The sequence below is a fragment of the Akebia trifoliata genome, chromosome 12 (genome assembly GCF_017979445.1).
Source record: "Akebia trifoliata isolate Shusen 1 chromosome 12, ASM1797944v1, whole genome shotgun sequence".
Taxonomy (NCBI): Eukaryota; Viridiplantae; Streptophyta; class Magnoliopsida; order Ranunculales; family Lardizabalaceae; genus Akebia; species Akebia trifoliata.
In genome coordinates, this window is record NC_141386.1 from 36,825,470 (window position 1) to 36,842,410 (window position 16,941).

Sequence of the window (16,941 nt, forward strand, 5' to 3'; positions counted from 1 at the left end):
TGTCATACAAATACTAAAATTTGAAATTAACATTAAAAGAACTTAATTTTGAATGAATAATTTTGGATGAAAATGAAGGATGTGTAATTATAAAAGCACCCTATGAATTAATAAAGGTAACTCACACCATAGCCAATATTTTTTGTTTTAAAGTTTTTGGAGTAAGCAAATTTTTAGTGAGGATGGTCTATATGGTCTAAAAATCATCCTCACCAAAAATCAATCCATTTTGAAACTTCTAACCCATCAAAAATAATTTTCAAAAAAAAAAAAAAAAATTTGAGCCATGGTGTGGGTTTATTAATTTGTGGGGTGCTTATATACTAAGGAGGAGATCATCCTCACCAAAAATCAACTCATTCAAAAAAATTTAACCCATCTAAGACAAAATAATTTAGTCATGGTGTGGGTTTATTAATTTGTGGGTGCTTATATACTTATCCATGGGATATAAAAAGTAATATCTTTTTAAGTATAAGGGCATACTTATCCGTACTCAAAAAAACGAAGGGCATACTTGTTCGTGTCGAAATAAATGAAGTGCTTACCACTTCAGCACTTTTTTTCAGCATCAAAATAGTGCTGAATTTTTTTCACTTATTTTCAGCAATAAGCGCTGAAAATATAAAGTAAACAAACGCGCTATTTTAACAAAAAGTACTGAATTTAATTTTTTTCAGCAATAAGCGCTGAAAAATAGCGCAAACAAACACTACCTAAGTTTTGTGGGTGGGTGGGGGAGATTAAAACTTAGACCATATTTCTAATGATTTCAATGACTCTGTGCTGGTAGGAATCTAACTCATTTCATGTTATGGGTTGTTCCTACATATTTTTCCAACTCAAAAACTCCATTTACTAAATAAAAATAAAGAAAAAAAATATGGCATTTCAACTCTGGGATAAAAAAATTGACTAATTTCAAGGAATAAATAAGAACTATACTACAGAAACATTTTCATAAAACATCAATATTGTATTAACCTATTTTAAAGGGTTTGGGCATTGTCTCGTTGTTTTCTTATCATCCCACCCCATAATTTGCAACTAGAAGCAGTGCAAAAGAATGAGAGATAAGGAAGGAGAAGTAAATATATATTGGGACGGTTCAAGGGGCAATGATTGTGACAACAATGGTGACAACCGTTTTTGTCTTATACGGGTTAGAAGTTTCATAATGGTCTGATTTGTTTATGAGAATGATCTCCTTACCATAGAGATCATCCTCACCAAAAATCAACTCATTCCAAAACTTCTAATCTCATCAAAAGTGGTTTACAAAAAAATTGATGGTCCATGATACTTCAACTTATAAATTAGAGTAAGAAGTTTTGGAATGGGCTGAGTTTTAGTAAGGATGATCTCCTCACCAAAAATCAACCCATTCCAAAACTTAGAACCCCATCAAAAGTGGTTTTACAAAAAACCATTATCGCAATTGTTATCTATTGAAACATTCTGTATATATATAGGCCTTGAGGCCCTTGACAGAATGGAACTAGATATCAATCTGCCCAGCAAACTTCAATCTTCAATCCAAGAAGCTCTGGCTCCCCAATTTGGTGGTTGGAGTCGAACAACTTGACAGGTGTAGAAGGGGCATATGCTTGCTGGGAAGTTAAAGATTAGGATTAGGATATATTTGTTTTCCTTCAAATATATAAGTACTAGGATTTATTTAAAAAATACTTAAAAAATCTTATAAAAAAAGAGGAAGTGAGGGGGGGTGATTTGATGGAGGGAGACTGAGAAAAAGAAAGAGATTGGGAAAGAGGGAGAAAAACATATGGCTGTTGTTGAATCGAGTCTTCTCCAAATACCCTAAAACAAGGATGGTTTCGGATGCAGGAAGGGAGAGAATAAAAATTTGGTGTGACTATATGATTGGTGTGTTATAAGAAAGGTTTATGAGGCAATAGAAATTCTCAGAATAAAGGACTTCAGTTATGTGGATTAAGGAAAGAATGATTTGTTTACTTCTCACTTTGGAGTAGATCCAGATATATTACAGAAGATAATGAGTCACATACAATATGGTTAATTACTTTTTTCTTAAGTTTACAATATAATGTATAAAGTTGTTTTCCATACACAAATAGATAGACAATATAAGGGTAAAAAAATTGTGAGGAATGATGTCCTAAAAAAATCATTTATGTATATGTATGATCTTTTTTTAACATTTATTAATAATAATTCAAAGAAGCATGTGTTTATGAGCAAGAGAATGGGAGATAGTTGTTTACCTGATCTTTTATGTTGATAATTTCTACTCAATTGGAATGATGTGGGGACAATATTATTCTTGACTTTTGCAAAAATTCTTGATGAAGGATCTAAGATAAACATCTAATATTCAAGTTAGAAATCTATATTCTCCAGGATAAGAGAAATAGAATGATAGGATTCGGTCAAATCCCTTACTAGACTCGGTTTATAAGTGATATTTGATTCAATTTTAAAATGAAATTGGATTTTCTGGAGGGATAAAATTACTCCCACGTGGACAGTTCATATGACACCAATTTGTGCCTATCTCAAGATATACATCGAGTGTATTATTGTGTCACGTGGCATTACTAAAGAATTCCAATGTGGAAGGATTTGTTTCCTAATAAATAATTTATTTATTTAGATATGGACTGATTTAGTAATTATAGGGATCAAAATTATTAATCTGACTCCCTCTTTTCCATGCTCCCTAACTTGAGAGTTCACAGAATCATAAATATTTATTATTGTGTATCCCGAAGCAAAGGATCTACGATTACGTGAAGGGACAATACAAAGAACATACAAGAAAGGGAGTCAGATATATTATCACGACTTAATTATTTTATTGGATAAGAGTTTTATCTATTTAAAGGAGTGATTTTTTGCTCACAACACAACAACCGGTTGACTTGTGGCACAAATGACATAAGTAATAAAGAGAAAAATTCTCTCTCCTACCCAAATGCAAGTCCTTTGCCCACAAATTTTAATTTTGAGATTTCAAATCTTAAAACGGGTCTTAGGATTTATATGGATTACCATTTTGGCAATCTAACATCATAACCTCTTAGATTTAATTGAAAAATTCATATTAAATAAAAGTTATTATTATTTTTCTTTTGTTTTTTTGAACTTGATCCAAAGTTTTGAAAATGGATAGTTACCAAGCAACTAATTTCAAAATTAATAAATATATATTTTTTAAGTTCATAGAATTTTGTCTTACACAATCACGTGTCATTGGATCATGTTTTTGGATACCACATGGAAATGCAATCAAGAAATTTCATTTTTTTCATTATGGGCTGGAGAGAAATTTTCTCTCGTATTTATTTAATCACATGTCAAACAGTTGTGTTGTGAGTAAAAAATCACTCTTATCTAAAGGGGGAAGAGACATTATAAAAAGAATTTGGAAAAATGGGATACCTATAAAAAGGGATATGTGAAAGGGAGACCTAAGGGTTAGCATGTAACATAGACTAGCTTCCATGGAGCCCATGGATATAGGCAAATTTTCCTAACCATCTTAGTGTTCTCTCTTTTATCTCCTTTATTTTGTTTGTGAGATTTTAGGGGGATCTTAATCGAAATTGGGATCTCGACTTGGATTGTAAATTTGTTGCCTTCACAGACTTCAATTCATATAAAACCATAGAATAACTCCTAGTCTCCTACCAATATAACATGAATATTGGTGTTTATTTTTTATTTTTTCTTATTGTAGGATTATCATCTTTATAATCTTTTCAATTGGTTTATAATCTTTTCAATTGGTTGGAGTAGTTCTTTTTGTATTACCTTTGTAGAAACCAAAAATCCATATAACTAGAGTCTTTTCTGTACTTTTTCTTTTAAAGAAAAATATAGAAAGAAAAGAAGAAGAAAGTCATGACAAGGTTGAATTCTTTCCATCTTTCCGTTGACCTTGAGATTCTCCTAGAGAATGTCAACCTAAATCATATCCATTTCTTATTGCTATCGACTTTTGATTTCTTGTCATTTTAGTTGTTGTTTTTTAATATTGAACATGAGCCTCTCTCTCAATGCCCCATGTACTTCAAATTTCTTCCATTGCCTTAACTTCTGGGTTATCATATTGGACTGGAAAAAACGAAATCATGAGCTTATTAACAGGGGGTGGACCTAATAAGGAGCTGTTGCGGGCAATTGCCCCCACAGAACTTTGAGACACCCTTATATTTTCAACTAATTACACATCTCATTTGTCCCCACTCTCTCACCTGTCTCCCTATTTGTCCCCACACCCTCACCTCCCTCCCTTCCCTTCAATTTTTTGTTGATGACATAGTCTTTTGACCGGGCCTTCTCATATATTAATTGAAAATTATCTAAACATCATTTTTTCAACTTCTAACCAAAAATCTCGAATTTCTCTCTAAAATCATTCATCTTCAAGTTCTTCAACTATACAACTAACCATAGCTTGCCCCCACTACAAGAAAATCCTGGCTCCGCTCCTGCTTATTAATGTAGTCGGGGATTTGGGGGAAAAAAAATCAAGTTAAAGTTACATATATGTTGTCTTTCTTCTATATTAAATATGGGTAGTAGACTAATGAAAAGTGAATGCATATGTTCACTTATAATCCGGACCATTTATATGTGAGATCCAACAATAGGAATAAAAGATGTATCCCAAAAATAAATTACATGTCTCTAAGATCAATCTCAACCATTGAATCTCACATATCCACAGTCAAGATTGTGTGTGAAAATATGAGTTTACTTTCATAAGTCTAAGGATCCCATCTATAAAATGTTGGGGTGCTGTTAACATATGCCCAAAGGGTACAATTGTGAAGATGCATTAAATACACCTCAAAAAATTTACTACCTAAAATGCCTTCAAAAAACATTCCCAAGCCAAAATACCCTCAAATGCTAATTTCCATGGTGTATTTAATGCATCTTAACATGTGCCCTTATACAATTGTTACGATGCGTTAAATACACCTCAAAAATTTTACTACCTAAAATGCTTTCAAAAAAAAACATTCCCAAGCTAAAATACCCTCAAATGCTCATTTCCAAGGTGCATTTAATGCATCTTAACATGCACCCTTGTACAATTGTTAAGATGCATTAAATACATCTAAAAAAAAAATTTACTATCTAAAATGCATCAAAAAAACATTCTCAAGCGAAAATACCCTCAAATGCTTATTTTCAAGGTGTATTTAATGCATTTTAACATGTGCCCTTATGACACATGTTGTCAAAACCCTAAATATTGGCCAAGTAAAAAAATATATTGCCACTTGTTATCTCGAGATTACTAGTATGAGTGTAGTGCCTAAAAAGGAATTATTTGCAGTCATCAAAGCCTTATCCCAAGGGAATGGAGTCAACTAAACAAATCATATTCTCACATAGCCTAGAGAGGTACTTTTCTTAACTAACCCTTGGCTACTTTCCACTGCAATCAAGTTCTTTTGCAATACATATCCTAGACATGACCGAAATGAAATGTCTAATACCATTAAAAAAAATAAAAGAAAATGAAATGCCTGATCAATAACGTGAAAAGAATATATGTAGGCAGACTCGTACCTACTTAAAAGAGTCATAAACCAAAAATTTGGTTCTTAAGATGAAAGTCAATAACACCAAGGTTGAGTCTCAATCTATTGTATACGTAAACTAAATTATAATGCAAATAGATCACACTAGATCTAAAAAATAATGGAAATGTAACATTGTTGAATTAAGAGTGGTCACATTGATCAAGGTTAGTTAACACATCGTGAAACAATAAAGGAATAAGAAAATTTGGAATCCACTGTAAAGAACTCTCAAAGAGAATTTTTTATTAAAATTGAAGATGATGTCTGCATTGCAGTTACATCTCTTTCATATATAGAAAAGAGTTCCAATTCTAGTAAAATACGAAAATAGTAAAAAAATATCAAAATTACTAATTAAAAATAGCAAAAACAAACTAAGCATGAAAATATAAACTACTTAATTGTTGACTTTTATGACTAAAGTTATTAACAAAACGAAAGAACTTCCCTAAAATAGTAAAATTACCTAAAAAATGGGATAAACAAAGGAATTAAGCCTAAAAGTGAAAATCTAAAATGAATATTGAAGATCTTGACATTTTCATTCAAAAATGGGTCTTCGCAGATGATTCTGACTCAGCTACCTATCCAAGTCCATGAGCCCATAATTTTCACTAGTGCAATTAGGCCTTCTACTTGGACTTTTAGTGATCTAAGCATTTCATGAATTCTTTTGCCACTTGTCATACATCAAAGGTCAGATCTTCGACACAATTTTTGAAAATTGAATGCATGATACCTTATAAAAGGTCGTGAAACACAGAGGGAAAGATGTGTGTGATTTTAGTTGATATAAGGGTTGTATTGATTATTGACACAATGGAAAGCAACGAAAAGGCAACCAAAACACTAAAAAGAGTTATATATCAATCCTAATCCACCCTAAATTGTTATTGTCTAATTTTTAATAATCCGAATAAGGCAACCAATCCACTAGTTAGGAGTCTTTTCATTTTAATTTTCTTTTTTCTCATTAAATCTAGAGTTCAGACTGTGTGCACCCAAAGTGGAGGATTGAAACCCACCACCCTATATGTATACGCGGACTCTCATTTCTAATCATGCCACATGATATGATAAATGAAAATGTTATAGATATCAGGACACACAATTAGATTGCCCTTGGGGTAATTAACACCATGAGAGTTGCATGACACTGAACATTGTATCTCAAGGATGCACATGACATGATTAGCAGTGCATTTCCACCACTTACAAAATAGTGAAAGATGGTGGAAGGATAATGGATTAAATTTTATAGTGAGCCAAATATATTTATGTATATTTTTGTAGTGTTCGACAGCCAATCGTTGGGAGGCAAAATTTGTCTTATATAATTTAAAAGTTTTGGATTGGACTGAATTTTTGAGAGGACATCTCATCTCTTGAAACTTCTAAAGAAAAAGGCGTTGGACGGAACGAGATATATAACTACGTATACTCTTAACCAGGTTAATTTCTTTGGTAACTTTGTTTGAGGTGAGTGTAGGGTAGGATAGAGTACGAGTGAAATTAAAATGGATTGTGAAATAATGCAAAATACCCGTACATCACGTAGCACCTTTAGGCTTGAATGGGTATGATAGAGAAAAAATTGAAGGAAAAAAACATCTGTTTCCATTAAAGGATCAGTTTTGTTGTTATCAAACTCAGTGGTCCCACCTACCGTAGCGGTAAAGATGTGGTCTTGTGGTGTGACAGAACATTGGTGTTTATATGACTAACACACGTGTGGCACTCCTCTACCTCACGTGTGGCTATCTAGAGACCACTTTAAAACAGCTACAACATCTTATCCTACATAACTCCATCGTTCCCTCAATCGTAAGACATCCCTACCATATAAGAGAGAGTAAGAGGTATTTTCCTTTTTCAAGTAAAAAAAAATATAGCCCCATCCCACGTGGCTGTGCCAGTCTTCTATTCACTTAACTAATGGGAAGGGTGACGCTATTTGCACACACTTAAAATGCTTAACTACCTACTTAATGTAAAAAAAAAAAAATTACTTAAACACTATAGCAAAAGTAACTTTTAGCAACGAGCTTGAATGACGGCCACATGAATACCGACTTTGATATAGAATATACTGACGACTTGCATATAGTGATAGTCTCATAATCGAACATCGCGATAGACAAGTTTTTCTTTGAAATTCATCTCTATAATCATATTTTTTTTCCCCTCGATTTATGGATTTAGTCGTCAACTTTGCCTTCTCCTCCTTCTGAATCTTCGAATCAAACTTAAGTGAGGGTTTAATCTTAATTTCTTGAGACTCAACTCAAAAGTAATCTTAAGTTTAGAAAATTGTTTGAAGAGAGCTCTATCGTTCTTTTTTCTATCTCAGAGAGAGAGAGAGAGTAGAAATCCTAACACCATAAATAGATAATGGAGAAATCGCAGGTCTTTGATCATGTTAGCAGTCATTTTTTGTGGTAAATGTTGCTTTTTCTGAGATTTGATAGATCTAGATCGATTAGTTATGGTTTTGAGTATCAATTTCGCCATCTCAATCTATTTATATTTTTTCCCTATTTTTCTTCGATGATAACTGTTCTTTTTAGGTTAGATGATCATGATAATAGGTTTTGATCTTTTATGAGTAGATTATAATAGGTTCCGACCATTTCTGAACTGTTTTAATCTGAAGTTCTTAAGAGTTCTCTTTGTGTTAAACTAGATTAGAGATCCATTATTACGTCATTGATATTTGATAAAATCTAATGGTTAAAGCATCCATCCAACCTTTAAAAATCTTAGGGAAAATTATCAAAAAAGTAATAATTTTTATAAAATTATAAAAAAAACCAATTTAACACATTAGTTTGTCCAAGATTTTGTTGAAAGACTAATGATAATCTGACGCACTTTTTTTAGACGCCCCCTTACACTCCTTTGACCTAGCAGTTACATAATCATAAATCTTTTTCTTGTGTATCTCGAAGAAAAGGATCTACGATTTTATGATGGGGGCATATAGATCTGAAAAAAGAGCATTAGATTATCATGACTTATCGTTAGCAGTCCAGCGTTTTATGCTTTCATGTCTTTTAGAATGTCAAAAATGCCCTTGCCCACTAAACCGCCAAAATATCTAATGCTTCATCCTGTAGTGTAAAATTTTGAATAAGGTTAGCTTGACTAAGTAAGATTTCAAATCTTATGCAAGCTGGTGGGTCCACATGAATTACCAAATTGGCAATCCAACACCACATACCCATAGATTTCAACGAAAAACTCTGATTAAAGAAAATTTCCGAAAAAAAAAAAAAAAACTACTTTTTTTGCACTTGATCAAAAGCACTGTTGAAAATAAACAACCACCAAATTCCTAAATTTAAACAGTGAAAAATAACATATATAAAATTTGTTTTTTATTTTCCAAAATTCTTAGAATTTCGTCCACTACATCCTTGTGGGGTCAGATCCCATTTTTGGTTGCCACATGCATGGACTGTAGGGAAACCTTCCTTACTAACCTAGTACTAAAAGTGTTAAATAAAGGAGTTTCAAAATATGAAAACACAAAAAGGATGTACCATCCAGCAATTTCAAGAGACATTGAATAGTGTTGAAGTATTTGTCTTTATCCATGAGTTGTATTGATTTTCCTATAAATTATTTCCCTATAAATCTTATATTTCGTATGTAATTGATCGCATTAAGATAGTGATGGGAAGCCTAAAAAATTGAAGATCGTATCGTAGTCAAATTCGTTGAAGCTCAAGCTAAAAGAGATTGAAAAAAAGACTAGAGGATCAATCAAGATAAACACAAGCTAGGAGACAGAAAAAGGGCAAAAATGTGTGTGAGTGTCCTTGGTTGATTGACTGAACTCGAAACTTGCAAACCTTCACTTTGCTCACTTGGACGACTGACTCCTTTCGATCAATCGAGCCCAAAATTCTTGGACCTCTATTTTGGTTCACTTGGGTGATTGATAGTGTTCGGGTGATCGAACCTGAAAATCTCATAGCTCTTGAGTTTGGTTACTCGATCGACCCATACTTGTTCAGTCGATTGAGCGCTTGAATCCTAGCTTGTGCGACTTTTTCTTATTCAATTTCTAACAATCATTTCCGTGGAAAATGACTTGGTCTTTGGTTGTTATTAGATTTCGTAACTTTTTCAAAAGTTTATCCTTAGTTGTTAGGGTTTCTCTCTAAATCATATTTTCCTTTCTCTTCTAGAAATTGGAGAGATTTATCTAAGAAAAACATCAACCAAAATACAATCAGATCTGAGATAAGCTCTTAACATTTCCATCCTCCCTTTCTCTCCTCTGATCCATTTTCTAATAATACACTGAGTTAGAGAGAGAGAGAGAGAGTTGTTCTATGTTCTTTAATTTTTAGAAAGATTTCTCATGATGAAGTCTCAGAACAGCTCAAGTGAAAGTTCCTAGCATAGTGTCGTGGTAGTGTGCTCACTTTTCTTTGTAAGCGGTCGTAATTCGAAAGTATTGAATAAAAAGACATCAGCTCAAGTTATTGAGCTTTTCAAGAGTGCATTAGGGATCAAGGTCGCCAAATCACTATAAATCTATGCCACTTGTGTGATTTGATTTTCTCTAAACTCTACTTTTTTGTTTGTTCAAAAAATTTGATTGGTTGTATGTTGTAATTGCTTTTTGGTACATTAAATGTCTTTGTATTTAAAAATTGGTAGAAAACCTATTACCCCCCCCCCCCCTTTGTTCTGTATAGTTATTTCAAACAGTTCAACACATTAAATCATTATTTTTAATTTCTTAGAAATTATTATATTTTCATAATTAATTAAAACATTAACCCATTTTTCTAGTAATTTTCCAATTAAATAAATATTACTGTTACAAAAAGAAAAGCAAAAAAAAAAAAAAAAGAATTGAAGGGCGCCAGATACTTCGAAAGGTACACCATGTTGTTAAGCAAGTGCACTTGAACCAAGAAAACAAATTGAAACAAATACAAAACAAGGTGTAATCACACAAGAAAAACAAAGATTTTACGTGATTCCCTCAAGATTGGGGACCTCAAGCTCCACAAACCACAACATATGCATCTGCACTCCATCGGTTTAATCTCCGAATATATAGTACCTTAGCAACAGTACTGATGACTCAAATGTGCAGCTGGTGAATGGCCACCACCTTCATGCATGCATCTCAGAAGGCCTGTTCTGAAGCATCTATCTCCCCTGTTGTGCTCTTCATTAGGATGGAAGTCCAGTATGTCGTTGAGGCCAGCATAAAAACAGAGAAGACGAGCGTGCATATATAAAATAATTATCTTCCATTCGGGCTAACTTGTACCATATATAATATAATTCCTCAACCAATCATTACCCCTATCCTCATTCCTCTGGATGCATGGAATCCCTGGACCCAGCCAAGTACTTGAAAACATGTCCCCCTTTACATTGATCGATGTTCCCCCACTTCTCTTTATTTCCAATTGTGTGCATCTTCTGAAGAATTTTAAGAAAGAGGGGGGGGGGGGGGGGGGGGGGGGGATATTCCGGATGGTCTGCTTCACAAACATGATGATGATATTGGTGGGAAACAAAACAGCATGTAAAGCTCATAAGCGTCTGGACCACATACAGATAAAAAAAAATGATTTTAAGCACATTAGAACAAGCATCAAAATTTGTAATATATTGACAACATAATGGCACTTCTCTTCAAGTTCAAATGCCAGAATGGGGATGGGGAAGGGAAGTGTTACTGTATATATATAGAAGAAATTAAAGTATGTACAAGTGCATTCAGGACCTCAAATATAATAATGACTCTGAAGAAACTAACATGGATGATTCTCAACTACTAAAATTAAATAGAATTACAAGTATGGTATTAGGTACATGCAGTAACAATTCATATTTCATACAGATGAACAACACAAGTTAGAACATATTCACAGGAATAAATCAATCTCATTCTGATAAGTGCAGTGCGCCCCCATACAAGATCTGCAGTATCCCTGGTGCAACCACCTCTACAGAATTTTGCTCATTTTCAGGTGCAGGAGGAGGATTTGGTCAACAAAAATTGCATTGATATTACTATATAGTAAATGGTAGTCTACCCATAAATAAATAAATAAATAAAAGAACAAGACTGTTGAGTGTGTGACTTGAATTCTAATTGACTCAGTTCGAAAGGCTTGCGGTGCGACATTTTGTGGTGAAATAAAATAATGGGAAATTTTTGGGGATCTGTGGTGGTAGAGAAGGGATCGGGCCGATCGGCCTGATCTCGTAACCCACCACTGAGCCCGTTGGGGGTGTGGGGGCGGAGCCCTCGCGGTATGGACCTATCATGTTTTAGGGTTTCCCTTTTTTATGTATATGTTGTTTGGCCGAACTCTTTATGGGATTTATTCAGTTTTTGACATAGTGGATTTTTTTCTCTCTGCCTGTGGTTTTTCCGAAAGATTTTCCATGTAAATTTGAGTGTTATTTTTTCTTTTTTCTATTGTCAATTTGTTTGTCTCTATTCTTTAACAAAGACTTTCCACAATCTATCAAATGCTACGCATACATTAGACTATTTACAGGGTGTTCCAAAAGCAAAATATTTATGATTTTATCTTGCGCTCTTGACATTGCATTGCACAGAACCATAGATCTTATTCTTGGGGATACACAAGGAAAAAAGATCTATGTTTCTATTTGCATGCCAGGTCAAGAGCGTTAGTTTATCAAGTAGATTAACTTAACAAATTATACTCGCATTTTAGATGAATTAATGTAAGTTAAATGAGTTTGGAGTCTTAAATTAATGACATAGATGATGATGGTAACCCTAACCACCTACCATTCTTTCCACCAAGAATAGGTCCCATGGAACCTGATAATTAAGGTCCTGTGCCACACTTGCATACAAGCAGAGGACATTCAATTCAAATTGCCTAATACACCTGCAGGACATCAACTCAACCTGTAGATTCCAACCATCTTATCTAGTCCCCTACCCCTTGTGGATTGCTCACCATGTTTGATTTTAAACATTCTAAAGATTTGATAACTTAAATGGTTGAATTTGATGTTGCACCCACATTAATTTACTACAGTATTTAGAACCAAGGTTCCTTTAAAAAAGTAGTTCAAAAAGCAGAGGAATGTGAGAAAACAATATACATACATACATATATATATATATATATAATTAAAGAAGAAAACGAAAAACAAGTGAAGCCACCCCATAACAAAGCTAGCTAATATACAGCCTTGGTAGATTAATAGTTCAATTCTTGAAAAGATCCAAGCAATGCTCTTGATCCAAGTTCCTGCTCCAAAACTTTTTGTAGTACTCCTGGTATGTAAAAGTCTTGTACATTGGCAGAGATCCATCTTCTGTAAGAGCTTTGGGGGTGCTAATAATGGCGTTGTTTGCAGGACAGAGAAAGGAAGCCACTGATATCCTTTCCTTTTCGGAGTTGACCACGGCTCGATGCCACACACTTTTATAAATCCCATTGCTTAGTGCCTGTAGCATTAATTATTAAACCCTTTTCTTGATTTTTTTTTAAAATTAGTTTAGGAGAACAATTGATAACAACATAAAAGGATGCTTAAATCAAAATCAAAATTCCTTTGGGTGGTAATTTTTGTTACAAGTGAAAAAAGTAAAGTAGTAGTAATAGTAAACAAGTGAAGTGATGATACCTGTATTTGATCCCCTAAGTTCACAACAAATGCATTGGGATATGGATCAACTGCAACCCAGTTGCCTTGTCTGAGTACCTGCAAACCTGCTACTTGTTGGTCTACAAGGAGGATGGTGATGGCATTTGGATCGGTATGACCCGGTAACCCATAAGTGAGTTCTGGTTCTGGACATGGTGGGTAGTAATTGACAGCCATGTGTTGTTCTTGTTCACCCAACATCTTTTCAATGTAATTCCCTTCTAAGCCTAAGCTCTCCGATATTCCTTCAAGTAATCTAAGCCCAAGCTGCCTAACATCTGTACAGTATCTGCTTACCACTTCCCTACCAAAAACAACACAAACACTCATTATAATTACTACTAGAAATAATGCCAAACACACAGTTTTACATCTTCTGATTCTGCACACCTGAATTTTAACATTTCAATTATGATTTAATTTGGACTCTTAGCTTAGACCATCTTCGCAACGAAGATCTGTGAATTTTAAAACATTAAAACCCGTATTAAATCTTAAATTATTATTTACATTAATATGAACAAAAATCCGTTTAAAATAAGAATGACTTAATACGTAAGTTATCTGCTTATGAAAAGATTAAAATACTTTTTATCAACTAGATTGTAAAGTTGTCGCCTAAAACTAAGGGGTATTTAGTAACAAAATCCTATATTATTTTGTATTAAGTAATTTCTATATAATTTACCCTCCAAAAAAAAATTTCTATATAATTTTTCTTTACTTCAAGTCAACAGTTGATGATTTTTTTTTTTTTCTAACAGATTCCTCACTTCTTTCCACGTCAGGCATAAAGGGTAGTTTTGTAACTAACAAAAAGGTACTTCTGTAAATTTGAAATGCCATTTAATAGATGCTAATTTTTCTTTTTTTATTAGTCCTTGACTTTTAGAGATGAGCTAAATAGTCAATTTAGTAAATCCTTATTTTCTAATCAGTCCCTCAACTCCATTCTAAACATTTCTCACGATTGAAATGTTGAAATTACAATTACCTTAGTCATTTAAACTCATTATTTTCATCCAAATACTTTAGATTTCAAGTATCCTAATCGAGTTGGGTGACTCAATTCCAATGAAAAGGATTTGAGAAGGAAGACGAAGCCATTTTCAAGGGGTTTTTGAGTATATGTAAAATTTTTTTTGACAAAAATCGATCAAAGATGATTCTTTTGGTTTGAAATCATCTACACAAGTCGTTATGTCAAGTTCAAAATCGATCTTTCCATGTGTTTTAGTTGAAAAAACTAAAAAAAAAAAATGAAATCGGGTAAATTTTGCAGTTCTAAGGTTGGTAATTTTTATTTTTAAGTTCAATATTTTTATTGTTGAGGTCGACATTTTTGCTTTAATTGTTTTTCGACCTCACTAGTTTTAATTATTGTTGAGGTTGACAATAATAATAAAAATATTGTCGACCTCGACAATAAAAATATTTAACTTAAAAATAAAAATTTTCAACCTCGACGCTGTAAAATTTATTTTTATTTTTTTTCTCGAGTTTTTCTAACTAAAATATATGTAAAGATCAACTTAAACCTTGACATAACGACTAGTGTAGATGATTTCAAACAAAAAAGAAAATATCCTTGATCAATTTTGATCTAAAAACGAAGTAAAAGAATTGAAAAGCCCTAACTTCATTTTTTTATTATAAATCATCGAAATAAAAATACCTTTAAAAGTTCAAAATGAGAAGTATATCATTTTCATTCGTCATTCACAATAAAAAATCGTCAAAAATGATTGGAATCGCCGTTGGAAAATTAAAGAATGTAAAGAAGAAGAAAAAATGGTAGTTTCGATATTTCAAAAATATTACAACATGAGATGAAGTTAAGAGACTGATTAGAAAAGAGGGATTTACCAAATGGACTATTCAGCTCACCCCTAAAAGTCAAGGACTAATCAGGAAAAAAAAAGTTAGCGTCAAGGACCATTAAGTAATTTTTCCTTTATAGATACTGGATTTGATCCCTTAAAGCTTTTGGAAGTTGTTGATCATTTATGAAATTTTAAATTTAAATGACCAAATTTTGTGGAGAAAACTTCGGTAGAACCCTCTTCTTTGGATTGCACATGGTTTTTCCCAAAAAACTACTCTAAGTAGAGTGAGAATCGTATACACCCAGGTGGAGGATTGAAACCCTCCTCCCACACGGAAGCAGATCCTTTGTAGTACACGGTTCTTGTAGCATCCATTTAGCACACTTTAAATGACTAGAAGAGCACCACATCAATGCTAAAATAAGATCTCTCACTTAAAATCTGGGGAGTTTAGTAGTTCATTTTTAAAGACGTGGATCTGCATTAAAAAAAAAAAAAACTTGTTTTTTGACTTTAAAAGAAAAAAATCAAATCTAAGTCATGATCACAAGAGGCTAAGATTTTAATTTTTAAAAAATAGCTTTCTCATCGTTTAAAGTGTGCTATAGGGTTATTACATGAACTGTATGTTATAGAGGATCCGCTTCCCCTCCCACACCTCAATAACAGGTAGTGGGCCTGATGAGGGTAATACATGGCTTGAGTCCACAGCTTCCACAGAATACGTAGTGTAGCAATTCTTGAAGGAATAGAAGCTGGGAAGCCATGACCACCCGCCCATGTCGTCAAACTCAGCTAGCTTACTAGACCATGCATCGAGATAATTACAGCAAATATTATTTTTTATTTGTGTGTGGGAATATAATATTAGATATATATCCTTACTTGAAAGAAGGGGGATTAGAAGGCCATTGGTGCATGAAGTTTTGAAGAGGATGACAATGGAGTCGTAGATAGTCTCTCCAGTTGTGTACTGTTTCCTTGCTAACATTAAAACTGGTTGAGAGTCTGAGTGTCTTAGAGGGATCATCTGAATAATACTTCATCTTCTCATCCAACGGTAGATGGAAAAAGTCGTGCGCCATCTCTAACATTCTGTCCGTCGATTCCACAGATATCCCATGGTTGATCACCTAGTTATATATATTATTAATATATAACAATGATAATGAAGAAGAAGAAATTAAGTGATTAATGTGTGTGTGTATGTGGTTAGTTGACGAACTACTAATTAAGTGTGTGTGTATATATATAAGCAACTCTTAATTAACTGATCTTAATTACCTGGAAAAAGCCGTGAGAATGACACGCGTCTCTTATTTGCCTTATCATTTGGTCTTTATCTACACAACCTAAGTCGACCACAGGCACTTTATCACAATTCCTCACTTCTGACAGTCTAGGTCTCTCTGATTCCGGTCGTTTATAATTTTCTGGCAATTTAGAGTGACGGATTCCGGTTGAGAGGACCATTGGGGCCATGATTATTAGTTGATAACTACTGAGGAAGATAAAGATTCACAATCCATGACCACTGTGTGCTTGCTTAGTAGTTTCGTGGAAAGTGCCTAGTGTTTATATAGATCTGAGATATGTCTTCTTATTTATTTTAATGGGCAAAGCGCGTCGATAGACCTTAAGAAACATTTGTTAAGGTGACGTAGGCGGAAGAAAAATTGGCTTCGATTGCTGACGCTACGTGATGACTCGAAGGATGTCAACGTGGGGAGGCGGATCCTCTACAGCACACGGCTCCTGTTGCACACTTTACACGGTTGAGAGACAAGTACTTTAAAAAAAAGTTTTTAATATCTCAACATCTTGTGATCATGACTTACATCTCATTTAAAAAAGTTATA

The 16,941-nt window shown here is 33.5% G+C and overlaps 1 protein-coding gene across 1 annotated transcript; it reads right to left on the reverse strand.

The window, feature by feature from the left end:
• Window positions 1-12,656: 12,656 nt before the first annotated feature.
• Window positions 12,657-16,659, reverse strand: LOC147390034 (protein DOWNY MILDEW RESISTANCE 6-like). The gene is made up of 4 exons (XM_086418876.1): window positions 16,367-16,659; window positions 15,968-16,215; window positions 13,236-13,560; window positions 12,657-13,056 (listed from the first exon to the last, which is right to left on the reverse strand). Exons 1-4 carry the CDS (start codon window positions 16,562-16,564, stop codon window positions 12,814-12,816), a joined length of 1,014 nt encoding a protein of 337 aa, XP_086275002.1. The 5' UTR covers window positions 16,565-16,659; the 3' UTR covers window positions 12,657-12,813.
• Window positions 16,660-16,941: the final 282 nt, after the last annotated feature.